Source organism: Thamnophis sirtalis, unplaced genomic scaffold (genome assembly GCF_051295495.1).
Source record: "Thamnophis sirtalis isolate CommonGarterSnake01/CBP01778 unplaced genomic scaffold, rThaSir2_p1.2 scaffold_4, whole genome shotgun sequence".
Taxonomy (NCBI): Eukaryota; Metazoa; Chordata; class Lepidosauria; order Squamata; family Natricidae; genus Thamnophis; species Thamnophis sirtalis.
The window spans coordinates 80720094-80746051 of record NW_028261384.1 but is presented as its reverse complement, the minus strand read 5'-3'; the positions used below and the strand labels follow the sequence as shown (position 1 = coordinate 80746051).

General features: G+C 37.4%; 1 protein-coding gene across 3 annotated transcripts in view; it reads right to left on the bottom strand.

The window, feature by feature from the left end:
* Window positions 1–25958, bottom strand: part of IKZF1 (IKAROS family zinc finger 1) — an 87423-nt gene that overhangs the window by 14934 nt on the left and 46531 nt on the right. The window contains exon 4 of one of the 3 annotated variants that reach the window (XM_014053616.2): window positions 5411–5665. The exons of the other annotated variants lie outside the window; for them this stretch is intronic. Coding sequence (XP_013909091.2) covers window positions 5411–5665 — 255 coding nt within the window. The remainder of the gene's footprint in view (window positions 1–5410; window positions 5666–25958) is intronic. 3 annotated transcript variants of the gene reach the window in all.

The following is a 25958-nucleotide window of genomic DNA, read 5'->3' as shown; positions in this document are numbered from 1 at the left end:
GATCTATTTAGCAGGAATTGCACACATGTTAATCTCTAAAAGGCAGCCCATTCTTTTAAAATTATTCTCCCTACACGTAATGAAATTGGAGAAATACAAACACCCATTTAATTGGAATAAGCATAATCTTTATTGTCATTGTACTTAAATACAACGAAATTGGAATATTGTACAGTTCAATATGGATGCAGATAGATGAGGAAATATGTAACATTGCACCTCTTACTGCAAGGAACATAGGAAAATCTGTGAAAATGTCATGCTTAAACGGGATTTGGGATATTCCATATTGTTTGGAAAGGTGTAGGAGGATGAACATTTTTTTCAGAAAATATCATCCATATTTCTGTTGCAACATAATGTAAACATCATCAGGGTTGCCAGGTATAAATAAATTAATCATGTGGCTACTATAAAACATATGCTGTAGAAATCAGTGAAAAACGAAATGTACAATATTAGAACTGATGGTACCTGGCTCAATAGTTGTAACTCTAAGAGGGATCTAAGGGTCCTAGTGGACCATCCCTTAAGTAACAGTGAGCAGTGTGCTACCAAAAAAAGCTAATACAGTCCTGGGCTGCATCAGTGATAGCATCAAGATCATGAGAAGTGATAGTACTGCTTTATATCACACTACTGAGGCCACACATGGAATGCTACATCCATTCTGGTCACCATGATACAGAAAGAATGCTGAGACCCTAGAAAGAGTGCAGGGAAGAACAACAAATATGATAAGGGGAATGCTGGCTAAATGGTATGAGGCTTAAGGCAACTAGGAATGTCTAGCCTAATGAAGAGAAGGCTTAAGAATAACATAATCATTTCTTCCAATAGTTGAGGGGCCATCACAAAGAAGAAGAGCTTGACTTATTCTCCAAAGTATCTCAGCGTAGGACAAGAAGCAATGGGTGGAAGTTCGTATAGCAATTCAATCTGAAACCAAGAAAAAATGTCCTGACCATAAGAACAATGAATCAGTGGCATAGTTTTCCCCCTGGGATTGTGGTTATTCCATTGCTGGAGGTTTTCAGGAAAAGATTGGACTGCCATTTCTCCTAGATACAATCCTTCTGCCTTGGGCAAGTAGTTGGATTAAAAGAACTCTAAGGTTCTTAGAGTTCTATGTTTTAATGATTCTATGATCTATGATTTCTTTATTACTTATCTGCACTCCATGAAGAGCTTCACTAATAAACTTGCAAGTGTCCGTTAGAATAGCAATAGCATTTAGATTTATATACCACGCCAGTGTTTTACAGTATTCTCTGGGTGGTTTACAATGTAAAATAATTTGGGTGGGTTCTAATTTTACCAACCTTGGAAGGATAGAAGGCTGGCGTTAACCTTGAGCCCCATCAGGATCAAACTCCAGGCTGTAGGCAGAGTTTGTCTGTAATATTGCACTTTAACAGAAACTAAAGGCAAAGGAAAGGATTGAGTGGGTGGAGTTCGAGGAAAAAATCAGCTTCCCTAATCAGGAAATTGGAAACAGCAGCAAACTTTGAGGAAAGAATAAGTGCACTTGCACTGTGAAGCCTAGTTTCTGTGGTAGGGACATATACCAAATGGAAGATAATTCTCTGTGCAACTGTAACATTTTGTTTTGATATGCCCTTCACATGGGAAAATTATTTGAAAAATAGTTTTGAAAAAGAAAAAAAGATAAATATGATAGAAGTAGAATATTGAAAAGTGTCTTCCTTTGACTAAGGATGTACATTGTGAAAGAGTAAAAACACATGTTGCATAGAAGAAACAGACTGAAGAAAAGTGCTAGAAAGTTGCAACAGTATCCAAAAAAGAAGTTGGCAAATCAATCCTAAAATTGCAATTAAGCAATATCCACACAGAATTCAGATTTTGTACTATAGATATTTTTCTTTAAGACCACATAACAAAAGACTAAACTGTGGAATGGTTTTGAAATGTGCTATAAGCTTTTTAAGAATGAGGAATTTGGTTACAAAGATTGTTTTCTGATGTGGAAAAAACCTTTGTCTTCTGTTTTAAATACTATATTGTAGATTTGTTTGTTTGTGTTTGTTTGTTTATTTGGAAGTTAACTTCCAGCTTAACTTACCTCTTGGTGACTTTTGTATGAAAATTAACAACACTTTGTTGGAATAGCATGGAAATATCTTGCCACTGCCTTTTCTGAAATATTTTTCAACTTAGATGTCATCTACTGATCATTTGCTACTAAAGTCAGAAATAACAGTGAAATCAATGGTGGAAAATGTGGAATTTAAAATCAATATATTTATAGATACTATTATGACCTTGACAGACCCAGAGCATTTTAAATCCAATATGGTAGTAGTCATTTTATGGTTATGATACTCCCTAGGACTGTTAGAATAAACAAACATACAAATAATATGATCCCCTCTAACAGTATCTGTTTAAATCTTTCCAACTTACGAAGCAATTAGGCCTAAACAAGCTTGTGTGAGGCATTTTAATTAAAAGCAGGCTATTTGCCATTTACAGTCAAGAAAAAGTCTTATGTACTATGATTTCAATCAACTGCAGAAAGTGTCAGTATGCTTACTTTTCAAGCACTTATGGAAAGAGAAAAAAATTCAGATAATCTCAGTTACGTGTAGGACTTTAAAAAAAATAGAAGATATCAAGTATTGTTTTGAATAATCACATCTGGCAGATATATTGAGGATTGGAGTTACACCTTTTAACTCATATCAGTCATTAATTATATTTGCTATGCTTATGCCAGTAAGGTTGAGTAGTTAAGGGCCAAGGCTAGAAACAGGAAGGTTCTGAGTTCCAGTCTCAACTTGGGCACAAGCCCATCTGGGGGACTTTGGCCCAGTCACTCTATCTTAGTTCTGGGAAGAAGGAAAAGGTAAATCTCTTCTGAAAAACCTTCCTAAGAAAATGGAAGGAATTAATCCAGATAATTGCTAGGAGTCAGTATTGACTCAAAGGGACCAACCCCCCCCCCCAGATTATGCAGTGCAATGGTTTTGATCTTTAAAGTTGTTTCAGAACAAGTGGGACCATGAAAGTTGCAATTCTTTTATTATGTTTATTCTACCATACAGCATTATGGAATATTCAGGAGTTATAGTAAATATTTTAAACCATAAACCTCATACTGTTATCTCACCATGAGATTGCCGTGTGTAATTTTCACATGCTACTGAAAAAGTAGGATTGGAGATAATTATTTTTTGCTTTCTTAGGACTAGATATGTACAAAACCTTCAAAAGAGATGCTTGATATGAGGGAATGGTTATCTGCTATGTTGTGGCTACCCCCAGATATCTCCCCATGCCTGAGCATGTACAGCTATTTAGCTTCGCCAGCATATTGAAGCATGGTTACAGGAATCAACAATATCAAACCCCTTTGCCAGGATCTCGCTTCCTACAAGGTTACAATTTCTCCTCTAATTCAGTGCCCTTTTCAAACAAACAGCCATGACCAGAATGAAGTCAAAACAGCACATCCCACTTGTTGCATTCCCTCTTGATACGGATTGGGTTACAAAGGAGAAAATAAGCAGATAAGTAGTTATTTTGTAGACTAAAACCTAGAGTCAAAAATGAATGATATTTATATAATTTGAGAATCAGAAAACAGTGTTATATAGAAACATGAAACTTGGGTGAGACAGAGGATTGCTGGTGAAATCAAGAAAAAAAATTAGAATTAACTGTTTATGTCTGTAATTTGCAAATAATGCAAGGTATTTTAAAGCTGCATTTTAAATATATGAAGCACGCATGGCGAATATAATATTCAGGAACATTTGGACAGCAACAACTTTCTACGCATTCCTGTGGAGGTATGGCAAGGCCAAAAATCCTGTAAAAGGATTCGTTTAATAACTTCCCAGATTTTTCTGCAACACACATGGCTCTGCATGGCAGAGGTTCAATGCTTCCTCATAGAAAAACTGATGTGTCATATAAGGAACTCAAACATATGTGTGTGTGTGTGTGTGTGTGTGTGTGTGTGTGTGTGTGTTTATATATATTTTTTTCTATTACCAGTTAAATAGTTTTAACAATGATACTCCATTATATATAAAAGAGCCAAGGTGGCGCAGTGGTTAAATGCAGCACTGCAGGCTACTGCTAGATCAGCAGTTCAGCGGTTCAAATCTCACCGGCTCAGGGTTGACTCAGCCTTCCATCCTTCCGAGGTGGGTAAAATGAGGACCCAGATTGTTGGGGGCAATATGCTGACTCTCTGTAAACCGCTTAGAGAGGGCTGAAAGCCCTATGAAGCGGTATATAAGTCTACTGCTATTGCTATTGCTATCATTGTTAAAACTATTTAACTGGTAATAGTATAAAAATAATATCCTATAAGACTGCCTTCTCTGGTTATGTACCCAATTGAAATTTACAGTATGGTATGTTTTTATGTATCATCTTATCATTGTTCTGCCCAAATAACCAATTTATTATTGTTACGGTTGGTCATATTATTATTATTGCAACTGCAGTGAAAGCTTAGTGATGTTCTAAAGATGCTATAAATCACTCAGGAGAAATAATCTTGACTTGCTCAAAAACAAGAATAGTTTAGTTGAAATCTAGTGAATACTGTATATTTTTATATTTAAGATCTTTACCTGTTTTCTGCCTTTTAAATTCCAAGCTCTATCAAAGTCTCTATCACCATTGTTTGTATGTGCCCATAACAAACACTAGTAGTATAAACAACAGTAGTTTATGGTATTGGAAGCAAACATACTCATTATTTTTTTCTAACAAAAAGTACAATGGACTTCACATAATCATTACAATTCAGGTTATGAATTATGTGGGGGGGGATAATTTGCCTGCTGACAATGATGCACTGATGCAAATGCCATGAGCAAACTATTTGTCTGCTTAAGATCTGCCACTCACTCCTTGGATCCATCTTTTCCAGATAAACATATCTTTCTGGAAGATTAAAATTACTATCTGAACCTCAGAGTGATTAAGTTTAAAGGACTATATTCCCATTATATTTAAATCTTGGTTAAAAAATATCAGTTTGGATGTTTGATTCTGGTAATTATTATTTTGTTTCTAAAATATGGTTATTAAGTAAATGGAAAATAATATCATTTCTCAATTTGATAACTGCTATTATTTTGATCTTATGTCTGGCCTGGTTTGAAGGCAAGACATAGCCTGATTATTCTATGTGATATATAAAAGGAATGGATTAGAAATCTAACCTAAATTTTTCCTTGGACTCTTCATGGTGGCATGATATTGGTATTCTTCATATGGTACAGTACAGTATGGTCTGGGTGTGTTAAGTAATGTATTGTCTGGAAACCTTTCGAGTTTTAGGATAGGAGTGAGCAGCACAGTATGGGATTAATTCGAATACAAATCTCTAGTAGCTAAAGAAAAAAAAAACTCTGCTAGACCTTACCAGTGTGGCTTCTCTTGTGAACCATAAGAACATTGGGACCGATGCAAATTATCCCACAGACATCACACTTTAGCTTTCCGTTAGGGAGTCGAATGCCTCCAACTCCTGACATGGCTTTGCTGCCACTGTGTGAGCCATTCATTTTGTCTCCAGAGGCATCAAGCATTCGTAAATCCTCCGCACATTCTTCCCCATTCATTTCACAGGCATGCCCATTCTCTTCATCACTCTGTGTCTCTACTTTAATATTACTGGCTGAAAGAAACAATAGAGGATGCCACTCAGTGGGTTTTTTTTTAAATAAACCAATCAAAATCATTGTGGGAAAGAAACAGCATAAAGGAAAGCATTTCTCAATAATACACTAACAATATAATTAAGTGACAAATTACTAATGTACTTACATGGGTGGAATGGACTTATTTAAAATACACAAATATTAAAATGTTTACATTTATAACTCTTAAGTTTCATATCATGCCCAAATCTCATATCAATATAATGTGCAAACCAGTGAAATTATCAATATTTCTGTCATCCACAATAGCTCTTCAATAGATGATCATGGTGGCACACTTGACTGGAGAATGTGGCCAAGTTTTGTTTTATTGATGCAATATTTGTTGCCATAAATTACATTTATTATTATTGGTTGTTTATTGCCTTATTTTATTTTGTACCATAATTTATTTGATTTTTTTTCTTTCACCTGGTAAGTTTTCACCTTTATGTTTTTCTGTATTACTTTCTTCTCATTTACCATAATAAAAGACTGACTGATATATGACTGGATAAACAAGACCAACCTATCAAGCCCTAGTTCATTTGCCATACACTTGGATTGCCAAAACCTTGTTAAACCTTGAAGTAACCTAGCAGAGATTCCACCTATGACAGAGGAAGCAATGGAATATACTTAGTGAGGTATGTCCAAATTCACATATCTGAAGAAAGGTATGACTTGTCTAGAGCCATGGTTCTACCTGAGCCCTAGGTTCCCTAGACAGTCACTGGAGCAGGTGTCAAAATATAAGCTATTTTTAATCATGGTTCTCATTTTGACAGATTGCCAACTCTAGAATGATATAACTGTTCTTGCTCAAAATCTGTCAAGAATTCAGGTTGGAGCCATGAAACTTTGTGAGATTCTGTTGTTTTCTGTTCCATAAATTCTGTGTTCACCATAGCAGTAGCATATATTACAGTGATGCCTTGGAACGCAAAATAAAGGAAAAGGTTAGAAGTCAGGGATCTAGGGAATGAAAACATAAAGAAAAAGCTGCTTTTCCATATTTGACCTGATGTTGGTGTAGATCAGTGGTTTCTGATCTACACCAACAGAGCTGGCTGGAGAATTCTGAGAGTTGAAGCCCACAAGTCTTAAAGTTGCCAAGTTTGGGAACCACTGGTGTAGATGGGGCATTTAAAAAAATGTTTGGGCTACTAAGGCCACAAGAGGAAACATAACATCATCAGGAAATAGAGCCCAAACATTTTTATTTTTTTTCTTCTTTTACTTTGAACATTTTGTTTTACTATGCCTCTATTATTTTATATTTATTTATATTTCATATTTCTTAACCGCCTAACCTCCTTAGAACGTTTATTAGTTGCTAAAATTGTGTCACTAAAATGAATTTTGACAGTGCAATATGGGAGTAGTCTGGAGGCACATGTAATCCACACTGAAATATGTAAGCCGCACTGCAGATTGCTCATTCCAATTCTATCCATTTCTCTTAATTGTAAAAAAATTAAGTGGAAATATAAGTGGAAATCCTTTCATATTTGAAAAAAAGAACAATTCTGAAGAAAGAAAACTATATCAAGAAGAAATAAAGTTAAAAATTGTATTTCTGACATGCCATCTTTTTGTGTATAAAGAGGCTTATTTTCAAATATTTATCTACAAAGGTATTGCTCATTCCAAATATTTTGGAAATCTTTTGTATTGGATGGATATAAACATGTCATTCCCTCCAATATGTACGTAAGTATGCTTCATGTAGGTAGGATTTTATTCCTTTAATAATACAGGTAATTCTCACCTACCAACTGTAACTGCATCCAACAATTCGATTGCTAAATAACACAAACATTAAGTGAAATATCACATGGTCACGCCAGACTTACAAGATCAGTTTCGCTGTTGTTAAGCAACAAAACCAAAGCTTAATAACCCTAGCATGAATCCTAGGACTGCAAATTGCAGCAATCTGCCAGTTTTTCTGCTGATTTTGCTTGTTAGAAGCTAGATATGAAGGTTACAAATGGTGGTTATAGGATTATGGGACACTGCAACCATTGTAAATGTGCACCAGTTGCAAAGCACCTAAATTATGGTCACATCACTACAGGGGCACAACAATAGTTGCAAGTTTAAGAACTAGTAGGAAACCTACTATTTCAGTGCTTTTGTAACTTAGAACAATCACTGAACAAGGCAATCTGTAATTGAGGACCACATATATTCTTCCAGATGACTGACCAAGAAACAACTATTTCTTTTTAGATGCATAATCTATAACAAAATGTTAATCAGAATTTGTTTGCAGCTCTTCAGACCATATAGACAAAGGGAAGGTAGGTGGGTTACAAATGGGTAGTAAAAAATGGAACATTACTTCTTCATCATTTTGGCTGATTTCTTGTGTATTAAAAGTGGATCTTCTACCATAAAATTATACAGGGTATAGTCATGGATAATATTTGGAAAGCAAAAATGATTATCCTTTGATCATACTATGAGACTGCTACATGTAAATTTTGTCAACCTCTCCATGTTTGGTAGAATCTAAAATACCCCATCTTCCCATTCTGCTATTTATATTATCATACCAAAACTAGATATTTGAAAATATATATTTAATGGGAGCCAAAATTAATCCATTGAATCAATGGGATAAATAAATCATGATTAATTGATGTGTATTGATTTCAGTGTGTCTACCCAAAGCGTGACTAAGTGTAGATCAAATTCAGTCTGTTTTTACCTTCTTCCAGTTTTAAAAACAAAACATATATTCTTTCTGTCTGGGAGTAAATCTCCCTAAGCACAGTGAAACTTCCTTGTTTGAAGACATGCTCTGAAATGGTCCTAAAATAATATAGGCTCCTTTTAAGTCAATTGTTGAAAGGTCTTTTTAAGGATCAGCTGCTATGAGCTACAAAAGCCGGATTGGTTATAAGATATTAACTCTTAATCATATTAATTTTAAATAATGCAGACACACAGTATCCCAGCTACTATCACACCTACTGTCAAAGTGATATCAATTGTTATTACACATAATTGACAATGGGTGAATTATTTTTTTATGAGATCAAACAGAAGGGATATGAGGAATTTTGCACATTTTAAGTTCTATTAGCCTTCTGCCAAATCGGACCACTTGTATAGCACTTCTGATTTACTGGCAATGATGTTAGAATAAGAGTCCCCTCTCCCTCCCAGTCTTGGTACATAATGCTTTAACAATATGAAGTTTAGCCAGCGCTTGAATCTGGGTATTATGCGTGTAAGACAAAGTTCAGTGCCATTTAAATTGTGTCCCCAGGCCTGTAATACTTCAGTGTTGAGCAGAATAGTCTGATCTCATAACCATTTCTACCATTTAGCCATTGCTAGTTTTGACTTAATAACTGTATCATGTTCCTAGTCCTCCATTTTCTGACCTGATTTGCAGTTTCAGGGCCCTAGTCAACCAACCATTGCCTTATTTCTCAATTTTTCCCTCATCCTTATGAAATCTGAAATCAAGGCATAAGAATTATTTTTCCAATCAATCAATCAAACAAACAAACAATAGAATCTTAACCAATGAACCATGCACTTCTATATGTAGAAAAGTAAATATGTACTACTCAAAGTCATTCTTTTATTTAAATGATTACAGGGCCCTACAAATAGAAGTTACTAAGCATTTCATTCTCTCTTGATATAAGTGGTCTTTTTTCATATGACTCTAGAGCCAGTCATATACTAGGAATTTTCATTTATTGTATAAATGAATTAGGATTTTCTCTAAGTTTACTGACGTATGTGTAACACTAACATTATTTGAAAAAAAATACTAGGAGGTCAAAGTTAAAGGACAAAAGCAAGAACAAAAAAAAACAAACACAAAAAGAAATACATGAGTGACAAAAGTTACATGCACAGATAAAAAAGTTAAGCAATATCTAGCCATCATGCCCACAGAATACTTACGAGAAAAAGATTTGGGGTTGATGGTGTGAAAATCCTTAAAGCCTTCAGCCCTATATGCAGCTGCAATAAAGAAGGTAAAGAGGATGCTAGATTGTAAGGTGGTCAAGCAGCACAAGATGAAGAATCATAACAGACATAGCTTCTATGAAAGAGACTGGTATCGATATTCACAGAGGTAAAATGATATTTAATGAAGTGTTTTCAGATTTGGAAGAATGTAAGAGGAATTTTTCAGTACAGTTTAAGCACTTAGAGCGATTCCACTTTAAAATAAACAAAAACGCTTTAATTAGCATCTGTGAGCTTGTTTTCTTCTACATTGTAAGATAACTATAACTATAACTACACACACACACACACACACACACATGCTGGTCTTGTTGTATTCCTGTCTTTTCCCATGAAAGATTGAGATTGTCCTGCAATATTTAGGTGAGGTCTCACTCACCATCTTCAGGCTGGGTTTTGGGCTTAAAGCGTGGTCGGAGCTGCCGTCTTTCTATAAATCTTAGTGGGAGTGTGTGGAGTGCTGGCTTTGCTTCAATAAGTGGAATGATTGGTTGTGTTGTTGTATCATGATTGGTAGATTGATGCTGATTGGTGCTAGCTGTGTGTCTGTTGTTGTTCTGTGTTGTAACGGCCTGGGTGATGGGTGGGACTCGTTTGTTGACTAGGGCTGGTTTCCAGATGTCTGGTAGGCGGGAGGTATTATCATGTTTATTCATGTTGTGGGGGTGTTTTTCTATTTCGATAGCTTCCATAATTATTCTCTTGTTGAAGTGTTCAGTTTTGAAGATTAACCTTGTTCCTTCAAAATTAATTTCATATCCTGTAGCTTTAAGGTGCTGGAAAAGGGAGGAAGTTTGTTCTTTTATTCTTACTGCATTCTTGTGTTCTGTGATGTGTGCATTTATTCTCCTGTTCATTTGTCCTATGTATGTTGCAGGGCAGATTTTGCATGGTATTTCGTAGACTCCTTGGTTTTCTAGCTGGATTATGTCTTTGGGGTTTCTTAAGATGTTGGCTATTTTTTGGTCAGTGTTGAAGGCTGTCTTGATATTGTGTTTGTGGAAAATTTTGCTGATTTTATCTGAGGTGCCTTTGATGTAAGGGAGAAGGGCGATGCTGTTGTCCTGTTCTGTGTGTTGGTTTTTGGGGGGAGTCTCCCTTTGGATTAGGTTGGTAATTCAACCACACAACAAATCATTCCACTTACTGAAACAAAGCAAGCACTCCACACACAACCACCAAGATTTATAGAAAGACGGCAGCTCTGACCACGCTTTAAACCCAAAACCCAGCCTGAAGATGGCGAATGAGACCTCGCCGAAACGTTACCAAGACAATCTCAATCTTACATGGGAAAAGACCCGAATACAACAAGACCAACATATATATATATATATATATATATATATATATATATATATATATATATATATATATATATATATATATATATATATATATATATATATATATATATATATATGATTTTAGGCCTTTGGTACTGTATGCTCACCTAGAAGATAAGACCATTTAAACATTTATAAGCATCATATAGTATGTAGAATAGGAAAGTGAAGTTAAAATAAAACTTAAAACATAAGAATAATATTTAGAAGACTTATTTTTAATAGTATGGTCGATCTGGAAAAGAATTGTTTTCTTGGGACCGGAAAGGCAATTTAGACAACTATTTATTCATGTAGTAATTTAAATTAAATCATCCAGACAGTTACCCAGCATTTGCTTAAAGACATCCAATAAAGAGGAGCCACCATCTAGATAATGAATTCTATTGTATTATTATTAGATTTTTTCCCCAAACCAAAATCTGTTTCCTATTATGTAAATCCATTATTCTGGGATTTGGATTTTTTTTGGATTTTAATAGCATTTATAGGCCGCCCTTTTCCCTGAGGGGACTCAGGGCGGCTTACAATAATAAAGGAAGGGGAGTGAAGACAAAACATAAAAAGAAATGTGCAATAACTAAAAAATACTAAAAACACAACATTCTCTCAGCATTCGGGAGGGGCGGAAGAGTTTATCCCCAGGCCTGACGGGCTAGCCAGATCTTGAGGGCTGTACGGAAGGCCTGGACTGTGGTCAGGGTACGAATCTCCACGGGGAGATTGTTCCATAGCGTCGGAGCAGCAACTGAGAAGGCTCTCCTCCGGGTAGTCGCCAGTCGGCACTGACTGGCGGATGGAATACGGAGGAGGCCCGCTCTATGCGATCTGATGGGACGCAGGGAGGTTATTGGCAGAAGGCGGTCTCTCAAATAGTCAGATCCACTACCATGGAGCGCTTTATAGGTGGTAAGTAAGACCTTGAATTGCACCCGGAGATCCACAGGCAGCCAGCGCAGCTCGCGGAGGATAGATGTTATGTGGGCGAACCGAGGTGCGCCCACAATCACTCGCGCGGCTGCGTTCTGAACTAGCTGAAGTCTCCGGGTGCTCTTCAAGGGCAGCCCCATGTAGAGCACGTTGCAGTATTCCAGCTTAGAGATCACAAGGGCTCGAGTGACTGTCGTGAGAGCCTCCCGATTCAGGTAGGGCCGCAACTGGCGCACCAGGCGAACCTGGGCAAATGCCCCCCTGGTCACAGCCGATAGATGGTGATCAAAACTCAGCTGTGGATCCAGGAGGACTCCCAAGTTGCGGACCCTATCTGAGGGGTATAAATTTTGTCCCCCCAGCCTGATTGATGGTACGGTGGTCAAATTATTGGGAGGAAAACACAACAGCCACTCGGTCTTGTCTGGGTTGAGCACCAGTTTGTTTGCTCTCATCCAGTCTTTAACAGCTTCCAGACCCCGTTCCATCACGTCCACCGCTTCATTGAGTTGGCACGGGGCGGACAGATACAATTGAGTATCGTCCGCATATTGGTGATACTTTATCCCGTGCCTCCGAATGATCTCGCCCAGCGGTTTCATGTATATGTTGAATAGGAGGGGGGACAAGACCGACCCCTGTGGCACCCCACATGTTAGGGGCCTCGGGGACGATCTCTGCCCGCCCACCAACACCGACTGCGACCTGTCCGAGAGGTAGGAGGAGAACCACTGCAAGACAGTGCCTCGCAGAAGGATACCATGGTCGATGGTATCGAAAGCCGCTGAGAGGTCAAGGAGAACCAGGATGGACGCAAAGCCTCCATCCCTAGCTCTCCAGAGATCATCGGTCAATGCGACCAAAGCGGTTTCTGTGCTGTAACCTGGTCGGAAGCCGGACTGGAAGGGGTCAAGATAGTTTGCTTCCTCCAAGGTACGCTGAAGCTGGAGGGCCACCACTTTCTCAACAACCTTCCCCACATAGGGAAGGTTGGAGACTGGACGGTAGTTATTAAGAATAGCTGGATCCAGGGACGGTTTTTTCAGAAGGGGTCTCACCACCGCTGCCTTAAGCTCGGTGGGAAAATGCCCCTCCCGAAGAGATGCCACAGCAACCGCTTGGATCCAGCCTCGTGTCACCTCACTGCTGTTGGCAACCAGCCAGGAGGGACACGGGTCCAGTACACAAGTGGAGGTACTCACAGCTCGCATAGCCTTGTCCACATCCCCAGAGGCAACTTCCTGAAACTCAACCCAGAGATGGTTTGCCAAGTCTTTCCCCTGTGTCTCAGCTGGCTCTGCAAGAGTGGAGTCCAGGTCTGCTCGAAACCGGGCAACTTTGTCCGCCAAGAACTGAACATACTCCTCAGCCTTACCCTGTAAGGGGTCCCCCGTCTCCCTCCTATTTAGGAGGGAGCGGGTTATCCTAAACAGGGCGGCTGGGCGGGACTCGGCGGACGCTACCAAGGAGGCAATGTATGTTCTTTTTGCCGATCTTAGAGCGCGAGTATACTCCTTGGTGCATGCTGTTACAAGTGCCCGGTTCAATTCGGACCTGTCTAATCTCCACAGGTGCTCTAGGCGTCTCCTCCGGCGCTTTATCTCCCGGAGCTCCTCGGTAAACCAAGGAGGCCTCCGGGGGCCGCTGACCCGGAGGGGCCGTAGTGGCGCAATCCGGTTTAGAGACCCCGAAGCTGCCGAGTGCCAGGCAGCGACAAGGGTCTCAACCGAACTGTGGGCGAGAGTATCTGGAATAACCCCAAGCTCCGTCTGGAACCTAATGGGGTCCATCAGTCGCTTGGGGCGGAACCACCTGGTCGGTTCCTCCTCCCTACGGTGGGGGTTTCTGGGATATGTGGACTGTATTGATAAAGCAATATAGCAATAGCAGTAGACTTATATACCGCTTCATAGGCCTTCAGGTCTCTCTAAGCGGTTTACAGAGAGTCAGCATATTGCCCCCAACAATCTGGGTCCTCATTTTACCCACCTCGGAAGGATGGAAGGCTGAGTCAACCCTGAGCCGGTGAGATTTGAACCGCTGACCTGCTGATCTAGCAGTAGCCTGCAGTGCTGCATTTTAACCACTGCGCCACCTTGGTTTGATCTTGATTAGATCTTCTATGTAATATTTTTGGGGTACTTAATAAAGGGTGCAATTTCCCATTCAGGTTTTTTCAAAACTAAATATTTTGCATTTCATACATCCTTATAGAACTTAGTGTCATATTTCCTAACCCTTCCTTATCCATCCTTATCACCTGAATCAGTTCTTAAAAGATGCTCAGATACTATTTCTCTATTTTGCAGCCACCTCAAACTACTGATATATTCAGTTTGTAATCAGCTACTATTTCAAAATCTTGTCCACGTTCATTGTTATTCCTCATTCAATATCTCTACATTGGATTCTGTTTGATAAAGGAAGAGCTTTACATTTATTTGTTGAATGTTCATTTTGTAATTTTCATGTCAATTTCTCAAGAACATTAATTGTATTCATTTATTTTATCTCCTATGCATTTTTTAAAAACTCACAATTTTGTATCATTTAATACATCTTACATAGAATAACAAGGTGGAAGGAACTTTGGAAATCTTCTAGTCAAATCTCCTGCTTGAGCAGGGGATCTTATACCACTCTAGACCAAAGGTTGTCCAATCTTATTCTTGAAAACATTCATTGATGAAGAACTCAAAATTTCTGGAGGAAAGTCATTCCTCTAACTAATTCTCACTCAGAAAATGTCTTCTTAGTACTAGGAAGTATCTGTCTTTAATGATATTCCACTACTTAGTTCCTGTCCTGCTCTCGGGTGCTTTGGAGAATATATTGATTCCCTCTTTTCTGTGAGAACTCCTAAGTCTTGGAAGACTGCTTTCTTGTCACCCCTAGTCCTTCTCATGCACCCAAGTAATAACAATATGGCATCTGTTAAATATTATTAAATACTTTCTATCTGAACCTTGCTAAAGGGCCAGCAACAGCTCTGAACCACAAAAGCATCTCACCTGATACCTACCACTAGTTTGATGAGGACTCATGTTTTTCAAGCCAGTTATATATTTTTTGTCATATTACTTAGACAATGCCATATTAGTTTGCTAAGCAGAAAGTTAGACATTGTCAAATTCTTTCCTGAAATCAAGATATATTTTGTCTCATTACATTCTCAGAATTTACTAATGAAGATGTCTAATAAAACAAATACAAGGGTTAGCTTAGAAAGAATTTTTTAAAATATATATACTCATTTCAGGTAATGCTCATATTATATGCCACATGTTAAAAACTGATTACTTTTTAATCTACTCCTCAGAGTCCTTGGTTTTAATATCAAGCTGCCTGATTTGTAGTTCCTTTGATCACTGTAAAATTCCTAGAAAATTTGATGAATTCTACATAGGAAGGAGAAATAAAGAGGTTTTTAAGTCTGTGGCTTGTGTCCATACAACTGCTGAAAGGTAAGGAATGCTTTGGGAAGATTATATCATCATGATTCAGTGACTGTGATGTTCTATAGTTAATTATCATCTAACTAAGGGGTCCTCAAACTTTTTAAACAGGGGACAAATTCACGGTCCCTCAGACTGTTGGGGGGGCCAAACTGGCCGGATGGGTGTGGCTAGGTGGTCGTGTGACTGGGTGGGCGTGCCTAGGTGATCATGTAACTGGGTGGGTGTGGCTAGATGGTCATGTGATTGGGTGGATGTGGCTAGGTGGTCATGTGACCGGGTGGGCATGGCCAATTTAGCAGTCCATTAAACAATACATACAAATTAAACTTTAATTTGTTATGCTCCTGGGGGTGGAAAGCAGATTAGTGAAGGGAGGTGGATGCCTTGATGTGTGTATACATCTCCCTCCCGCTCCCCCTTTCTCTCTTCAGAAATGAGCCCATTTTTTGTGTCTCCTCTGCCTTCAGAATCATGCTGCCATCCAAAACCAGGCACCTTTTTGGCCTCTTTGGCCTCCAGAAGGTGGGTCGGGACAGTGGGTAGGTGGAGCAATGTGGGTGGGACTTCATTGTGGTCCCTCGCAGGCTGGATTAATGGCTTCAGTGGACCATATCAGGCCCAAGAGCCATAGTTTGAGGATCACTGATCTAACTATTCATTTGCTTAGTTCTGCTCCCCCCCATTATGTTTTAAAAGAGAATAGGCAACAGCTGACCAAAACTGACTCTTGTTTCCTAAAGTTCTGGATATGAGTTGTTTCCATACAGATATTCTTCTAGAAGGCCATAGGGGATAGCAGAGCCAAAGAACTGTCAAAGAGCCAAAGAGCTGCATTGAAATGGAAGCTGAAGAACATCAAGTTCCCTAGGGAACTAGGAGAGCAAAGCTGAGCCAGCAAATCACTCCTTCCCCCATCTAACTGGAAATCTCAACCTATTGCTTCTTGTTCTCCTGTGCAACATCCACAAAGGCAGCAATTCTGGGCTTTTGTTGGCATTTTTTCTTTCTCCATAGTACTTCCCCTTTTTTCCCCTTAGCCCTTTCTTCCTCATCAGTTTGAAATGGCTTGGACATTTCCACTTGGCACTGTTTCTATTCCCAACATTCAGAGTACTTTATTTGCTCTACTATGTGATCACTTCATGCTTGCTCATCTTATTACATAATGAACAGAGAGCACTACAAACCAACCTGATGTTTCCTCCGGTTAAAAAAAATTGTCAGTCTTTGCACCTGAAATATAAATATCAAGTAAAAGAAATCAATTTGTTTCCATTCTATATAGAAGGAGGAAAGACTAAATGGATAGTTCTATTGCCCCTCCTTCTGTGCTTTCAATTCAATTTTTTTTTTACTAAAAAAAATTCTGAGTTGTTAATAGGAAAGAAAAGATGTCTGGCCATCAAGCTGTTCATATACATGTACATAGACATTTCTACTAAGAGATTTGATTAAAGCATGAAAGAGCAGTTTTGCAGACAAATGTTTTTTCCAACAGTTCTAACCATATTTGGAGAGAATAGTGTTAAAACTGCTATATTCCTGCATAGCGTTAAGAGAATAATATCTCATTTGAGACCCAATGTCAGAAATGGGTTAAAAAAAGAATCTGATGTGTTCTCCCTATGCAAGCAGGGAAAATCAAGCTCAAGAATAATATTTCACAGGGGATATGAAACTGCTAGAAGGATTAATATTGAACTTGCTGATAAGAGTTAATGTACTAGAGGGCTCTTAATTCAGAAAGAATAGTGAGGGAAAAGTTCCGCAAATTATTGTTTTGCGGCCTGGACTACAACTCTTTTCCTAAACCAGAAAAAAAATGCTTCCAGGGTTGCAAATGTTCTGCAACTTCTTAAAGCAACCGTACTTTTTCCAGGATTCCTTAGCATTAAATATGTCCAGACATTAAATATGTCCAGACAAGTGCTTGCTCTGCCACAGGAAGAAGTTCTCCAATAGGAGAAAGAGAGTGTTCTTTCTCTCTTCATCTTTTATAATTCTCTTATCTTTCAGTTAGTTGAATTGTTCATGACCAAACATCTCAGACATTAAAAGTCCTTAGGCCATCTTTGGAAATAAGAAGAGTTGATCAAGCAAAGGTACTGGAGGCAATCATTTGTGTTCGCTCTCAGGTGTTAAATTCATTAAATGTTCTTGACTTAGCTCTGAGAGGAGAAAAAGAATCTATTTCAATTATACCTGGTAGATCTCAGTTGATCAGTTAGAGAGACTGAACTCGAGAACTTCTTTTGTTTTTCTTGCTCTCTTATTGTATCTAGGAAATATAAGGCTAATATTTAGTTCCATGCTTTAGCATTTGCTTTATCTGAATCAGATTCAGATTCAGACAAAGAAAAGGGAAATGGAAAAGAAAAAGAAAAGCAAGATGAGGAATCTGCTAAATCCTATAACATCCCACCACCAACTAACTTCCAATAAAGAGGGCGTCAACTGTCCTACTCCAAGGCCTAGAAGAAGGGCAAGCCCTTCAAGACCTTTGGAATACTATAAGGCTGTTATAAGGGTTGGAACCATCCAGATCTCGAGAGGAACCTCATTCAAGAAGGAAGATATAGCAGAAGTTTCCTGGATCTTGATATATGACATTGTTTAATTGAAGGAACCTGGAGCATGCCAACCTATCAACTTGAGGTGACACCAGGAAGATAGGCAGTTGTTCAAATAACCAGGCCCTATGCCATGAAAGACTTGTGCCTTTGAAAAATGGCCTGATTCCTTCATTTGACTTTTGTAACAGTTCTCTCTTTGATGCAGACACAGCATTAACATTCAATAGAAGGGACTCTTGGATACTAGAAGCTGATTTGTAGCTCATAATATAACTGGGTTTCCACATCCTCCTCATATTGCTGAAGAGGAAGAAGCTGCAAATAATGAAATATAGGAATGCAGGAAAAAGAGGAAGCAGCAGGCAGCTGAGAGCCCAACTGAAATACAAAGAATTATGGAGAAGTGACAGAAAGGGAAACCCAGACCAGGAATTACACTTGGTGGCTTATTTAGTTGAAAAACAAAATAACAAGTTAGAAAAAAAAAGGTAGTCTCTTCCACAAAGAACCCAGCCCTCAATGTACAAAAAACTGTGCAGTATGTTATCAACATAGATTAGGGATCCTCCTTCCAATTCTGTTTATAGTTTATCTCTTTGTTTTTTACAGAGGATGTTTTTGTTCTCAGAGAAATATTTATTTAAATATTTATTTATTATTTATTTATTTAAAAGTTATTTGTCAACACCTCTTTAAATATCTACTCAAACAAATTTACAGCATTGGTTACATGTGATCCAAAGGTGTATTTGAGGACAAACTGAGGAATCTGTCAAGAAAATGTTTTGGCATTCTGTTAAGAAAATGATAATTATTTATCCAAAATAACCATGGCTTCCAGGCACATAATTTAAAACCCTGTGAAAATGAACAAATCCAGATGTGTAGTGGACTACTGTAAAGAGACTGATAGTTGACAGCTTTTGCTAAAGGCAAGGATAAGGATAAGTCCTTATTTTTTTATGAGTGGTAAGAAACAGGATTCTTCTATTAGAATGATGCACAACAGAATTATAGTTGCCTATGGCTAACCAATGAATGGAATAGCCATACAAATTCTAGCAAATAGCATGTCCTTGAGCCAACTCAGCTGCTTTTCAAGCCAGCTATAATGCTGCAGTCAAAAGTAGGGTTTATTTTTTTTAGAAAATGCAATACTCAACCATACCATTTATATATTATACTTCGTTAAATGCAAAATGTAGTATATTAATGTGCATAAAGAAAGATGAAAATAAGTGGTCATGCTACTGAGCCCAAGAGTGCAAAACAATTTCCACTGAGATTGTGACATTTGGCATCCTGTTCATTCAGAATGAAACTTCCATGCAGCAGGAACGGTTTGCAGATTCTAGCTATGGGTTTCTTCTTCTCTTTTTTTCCAGCACAGGAAAAGAATTAGCTGGAATAAATCTTTTCTTTTAGTGCAATACTTAACCCCCTGTTTACTTTGACATATTTCACTGGGAACAAAGCAAGTATTTTCAGTCTGGCCCTAAATATATATTTTAAGAAAGTACTACAAACAGCTATTATATTCAGTTAAGGGTCTATGGAGATTCTCAGTTATCCAGCACTTAATTGTTCCAAAGGTGCTTTTTCAAGAGGCAATTTGAATTCGGGCTTTTCTTTGAAGATGTCAGCTCTGAAGAAGCTTCTTGGATGAGAAGCAAAACATCTTCAAAGAAAAAACATAAAGTAAAGTTGCCTATTGAAAAAGCATCTTTGGTATTCAGTTATGTTTAGGTGAATATTGAAAGAAAAAGATCCCACTGAAAAAAATCTCAGTAGTATTCTTTCTTTATAAAGAATAGAAAATACTTTTTTCAGAAACAGTTTTTGATCTTGTATCACAAGTTCACACATTTTAAAAGGAGAGAAATTAATGTGTGATGACTCAATCCTGATTGATTTGTTTTAGGGTCAATGTACATATGTATATTTATCACTTTTCCTTGCTACAGACATGAACAAACCATCAAAGGTAAAAAATTGCAAAACTATAACTAATTTCAGTGAGATAAGGCCAGTGAAATGCATAAACATCTGAATACAGTTCAGAAAACATGTGTGGAAGAACTGAGGCAATTTATCTAGCCTCTCATTGTTAGTTCATGCTACATATAGATTTATTTAGTTAACCAACAACATACTCAGTTGTATCCCTGAACCAGTCAAAGTTGGTAGTTTTTTTAACTATGATTTTGGCCATTTGTTACAAAGAAATTTTTAGAGGTGCCTGACTAAAATTATCTTTTTGAAAAATGACCAAGAAAATAAAAATGCTTAAAAAGAAAAGGAATTTGTAATTTCTCAAGAGTCAAATAAAAATACAAACCTTGTGGTATCAGTTCAAGTCATTGTTCCCTTGAGTCTAAGAATTAGACACAAGGACTTCAGGCTATGGAGTGGGAAAGGATCTCTTCAAACAATAACTATAAGTCATTGTAACCACTTCCACACTTCTACCATTTCAATCTCTACCCCCTCCCCCTTAAGAATTTGAAATCCAAGATTAACATCACTTCCATGGATGGAACTAGGCCAGTTTGGTCTAGTGGTTAAGGCAGTAGGCTAGAAAGTGGGATAACATGAGTTATAGCTCTATCTTAACTATAAAATCCAGCTGAGTGACATTGTGTCACTCACTCAGACCAACTTATTTCATAGAGTTGTTATTGTGGGAAAAATAGGAAAGAGGAGTTAGATGTGTTCATTGCCTTGGATTATAATGTAAAAATAATAAAAGTGGGATCTAAATAAATAAACAAATAAAATAAAATGTGAAATGCTGAGATGGGGAGCAAACATCATCATACCACCCCAACCTCCATGGTCACAGAATCCCTGCACCCTTCTTGCTTTTGCAATTGGTGCTGAAGAGAAGAGGAAAACTCACAAAAGACATTAACCATAGAGGTTGTTCCTTGATTTTCATGTTGAATTCACCACATAATTACCCTCTTAACTAAAATAGACACTCTTGTCAGTGTTAGGCCTGATGAATTATCTGGGGTATTGTGCCCAAACTACAATATTTTCAAGCTGACTCTTCCCATCCTGGATTTGAAGTAAAGGAACTGGGAGTAGATATGAAGCTAGAGAATGGGGAAATTGTGCTATAGTTTTTCAAAAACAAGCTTTGCTGAAGCTCCAACTGTACTGTAGCCAAGTTGAAAATAAAACAGCTCAGCTCTTCAACACTGATGACACTCTAGATGTGTAGAAGCTTGAAATTACTCTCCAGCTTGCACAAAATATTTGCATGGAAATGCCACAAAAATGTGAATTTCACAGAAACAAAACAGTTGCTATAACACCCTATTCCTGCCATAAAAACTGGCTAGCAAATGTGAAAAGGAAATCAATATGAGCTGCTATTGGTCCTTGGGATGTACTAGTTGCTTTCCAGGACAACTATATAACTTGGGGAAACCAGCATGCCCCACAATCCCTTGCAAATGGATCCCAGTTATTTCAAAGACAATTGGTTGAATTAAATACCCAATTTCCCCTGGCTATTCATGGCATATTATGCTGAATCCATCATCCAAGTCTGTGAATACTTGATGTGAGAAAGCATTTATTTTAAGTTATTGGAAGAGAGAAAGCAAAAAGGCAAAATCAATCCCAGTTCTTAATTACAATTTTTATATACATGCTTTTTCAACCAGGAAAGAATAAATCAAGCACATATTCTTTCTCTGGTCAATGTATGAATCAATGAAGAGTCTTCTTGCCATGATGTTCTACTTTGTATCTGCCATGGACACTTCTCCATTTTGGAAATCAGGGTCCATGGATGAGCAAGAGTACAGATTAGTTCAGAATGCTACAGGTTGCTTGAGAGGGCTGAAAAGCACTAGACAAATATGTCTCCTATATTAGTAATTACTATTCCAGAGAAATGAGGTATAAGAAAACAGGTAGAATGTTTCTACTATATAGGTAATTAAACAAGAGTGGTAAACCTTCCCTGCATGCCTTTTGCAAGTGCTGTTAGTAGCTGCTCCTGCAGCTGCTATATAAATGTGTAATTTGCTAGAGCTCTACCTCAACATATCTGGTGATCTCTCTCATCCCATGTTTCAGTATGAAAAACATAACTCTAAAAAAGCCACAACCCCAAATTGGAGGATCATTCTGTTCTCAGGAAATGCGCAAATTTGAAAATGTAAGCAGCAAAAGATATAAAAAAAGAAAATGAATTTCACATAGCCATCTTTTATTCACACAGGAAGAATAGGGTTTCCTAGGAGTTCAGGGACTACATCATCTGAAACTGTTTGTTCTGCAGGTATCATTTGCTGCCTTGCACCTGCTCTGTACTATAAGGAAGGCCTGTGGTTAGAACTATGTTGGTTGGTTTGTGGGAAACTGCCTGTCAATCTTTTGACTATAACTTTACTTTTGGCTGGAAAGATGAGCAGAAATTCATTCAGTTTCTGGAAGAATTTTCAGTGCCTTCAGATAAACACTGAAAAAGATATATAAAATATCCAGTTGTTTAGAACACTGAGGGTTTTTTGTGAGTTGTTTTATCTTCAATAGCTATGAAAATTCAATGCCCTCTGAAAACAAATTTGAGCTGCATCCAAAATTTGTTATGACAATATAGCCTGGAATCAAGGTGTGTTTGTATGTGTGTGTGTCTGTGTGTCTACTTCAGAGGTTTACAACCTTGGCAACTTCAAGACCTATGTCCTTCAATTTCCAGGATTCCTCAGAATTCTGGGAACTGAAGTCCAAAAGTCTTAAACTTGCCAAGGTTGGAGACACCTGTTCTATTTAACTCTAAACAGATTGAAATGTTGCATGAATAATGTTTGCACATGTTCATTTGTACATGTTACCTGTTATATGACTATAAGCATTTCATATTAGAAACAAAAGCATTATAAGTTAATGAAGTAAGGTATTACCTAAAGAGAATCAGGATAGGTGCAGCTTCTCTTCTTAAAAATTGGAGTTTTTCAAGAAGTGATTGGACAACTATTTATCTAGAATGGTATAAGATCTCCTGCTCTAGCAGGAGGTTGCCCTAGAAGAATCTCTTCTAAAGTCCTTTCCTACCCTATTATTCTATATTATCCTTTAAAACATTTAAATTTAAATTCATCAAGTCAGAAAAATATTTTTGCATATGAGCACTCAGAGGCTTCCCAGCCTTGTTATACAAGATATCCTTAGTTAAGACTGTTTTTCTCTTAGAACCACAGGGAAATTTAAAATGGCTAATAAATATAATTTTATTCTCAAATTAATAATAACTAAATTACTTTTTGTATCTTGGTTGTTTAAAGTAGACTAGACCCAAGTAGATCTGTAAATATTTTTGTGCTCAGTTAAGTTTTCATAACTGCTATGAAAAACATGGAATGTAATGCATGCACCTGTGGTTTCCATCCACTTGTCAAAAGTTTGTCCTGGTAAGTTGTAGGACTTTGTTTGGAGCAGACATGCATAGGACCATACTCTAAAAAAACATTGTACCATGAGCCTAAAATTCAAGGGTCCCTTTCTCCACATAGTTACTAGTCTCTTCCCTTCATAGTATAATCTTTCTTTCTTCATCTGCATAACTATTCCAACTATTAAGTTGCTTTAAAGAATATTTTTGTGTTCTAATTCTCATAGAAAAACATGTTAAAAAAAACATGTCAGGAAATTTCTCATTCCTAGGGTGAATCTCTCCTTGATCAGTTTCCATCCATTATTCATTGTCTGGCTTCAGGTGTCTTGAAAAATAGCTTGACCCATTCCTCTCTGTGGCAGCCCCTCAAATATTGGAACATTACTATCATGTCTCCCATGGTCCTTTTCTTAACTAGACTAACCACGCCCAGTTCCTATAATCATTCTTCATGCATTTTAGTCTCCAGTCTCCCAATCATCCTAGTTGCTCTTCTCTGCACTTTTTCTAGAGTCTCAATATCTTTTTTATAGTGTGGTATCTCACTTGATATTGGTTGCTTTTACGTTGCTTCTCTCCTTGATTAGTTTCCATCCATTGCTTCTTATTCTGCCTTCAGGTGCTTTCGAGAATAGGTGACTTCCTCTTGGCAGTCCCTGAGATATTGGAACACTGCTATCATGTCACCTCTAGTCTTTTCATTAAATTAGAGATATCCAATTCCAAAACCATTCTTTATGTTTTAGCCTTGAATCCCCTAATCATCTTTGTTGTTCTTCTTTGCATGTTTTCTAGAGTCTTAACATCTTTTTTACATTGTGGTGAACAAAACTGGATGCAGTATTCCAAGTGTGGTTGGAATAAGGCACTGTAAAGTGGTATTAATACTTCATGTAATCTTGATTCTATCCCTCTGTTAATGTAGCCTAGGATATGTTGGCTTTTTTGGCAGCTGCATCACACTGCTCATATTTAAATGGTTGTCCACTAGGATTCCAAAATCCTTCTCACAATTATTACTATTGAGCCAGGCACCACCTATTCTATATCTGTGTATTTGGTTTCTTTTTTCTTGTTTTTTACATGTTGAAAGAAGCTCTTTGTTATTTTTTACTTTTGTTGCAAGCCTTAGTTTATTTAGAGCCTTAGCTTTCCTTAGTAATGTGACCCTATTTTTTATATTTGTCCTTTTTGTCTTTCAATTTATCACAGAGTTCTTTATGCAGCCATACTGGTTTGTTTTGAGAGCTGTTATTTTTCTTCTTCATTAGAATTGTGCTAGACTGGGCTTTTATAATCACAATTTTCAAAATTGCCTAAGCTTCTTGGGTTGTTTTCCCTTTGAGGAGTTTCATCCATCCATGGAATGCTTCCAAAGTTCTTTTTAAGTTTATTGAAATCATATCTCTTAAAGTCCAAGACTTTAGTTTGACTTTGTTATATTGCTTGTGCTTGCATAATGTTGAATTCCAACACTGCATGATCACTCACTCCCAATAACTTCCTATAACTTCAACATCTTCTATCATTTCATCTCTGTTAGTGAGAATTAAGGCTAATATGGCTGACCCGCTAGTTCCCTTGTCTATTTTTGGGGAGACAAAGTTGTCTGCTAGGTTTGTCAGAAACCTGTTTGATTTCCTCTTGGTGCAGAGTTTGTCTCCCAATTGATGTCCCCATTACTATTGTGATGTACTTCCTACACACCTAGCAAAAAGTTCATCAATTTCCTTTATTTGGCTGGGTGGCCTATATATATAGGGCTTCTATTGTCTCAATGGCGCTTGCTACTGAGTGGATAACAGTAAGATTGAACTATAATTTCTCTATTCTTTATGAGGCTCTGCATTCATAACAAGTGAGGATAAAAAGAAAATTACATATTGTTGTAAGAGGGGCTACTTGACTTTGTGCTGAATTCAGACATTCAATCTTGTAGCAGATGTCATGAAATCAACATTTAACAACTAATAACAACTATTAATTTCACTAGAAATGAAATTAATAAGTCTAGGTCCAATCACAAGCAAGAACAGTTAAATTACAGAGAATTATCTCTGATTTGAATAAAACAGAATTGGATAGATTTTGCAGTCAAGGTAAACCAGGTTATTCTGTGAAGAATTCTTACTGCGATTACTCAAAAAAAATCTGAATTTATTTTCTTGTTTCAATTGGACACATCAAATAATTATGTTAGAAATATAAGCAATTATGATCTACGTAAAGTCCATGATGTGATAGTAGATAGATGCAGCAGAGTTGAAGAGGTAAATTAAGAGAATGCATTGAAGCTTCAGTTATTAAGACTGGAATGAGTCAGCAATAATTCAGATTTGATCAAATAGCCAAGATTCAAAGAATGCTTCATTCAATTAAAACCTGTGATTCTACCTTCAGTTATTATCTAATTCAATTCTATCAGAACTATTACTAACATTTTGCTACCTAGAGTCGTTCTGAAGTCAAGAGATGCCAAAATTGAATTAAACGAATTGAATGAATGAATAAATAAATAAATTTGATTCAGAATATGTATTCAGAATATG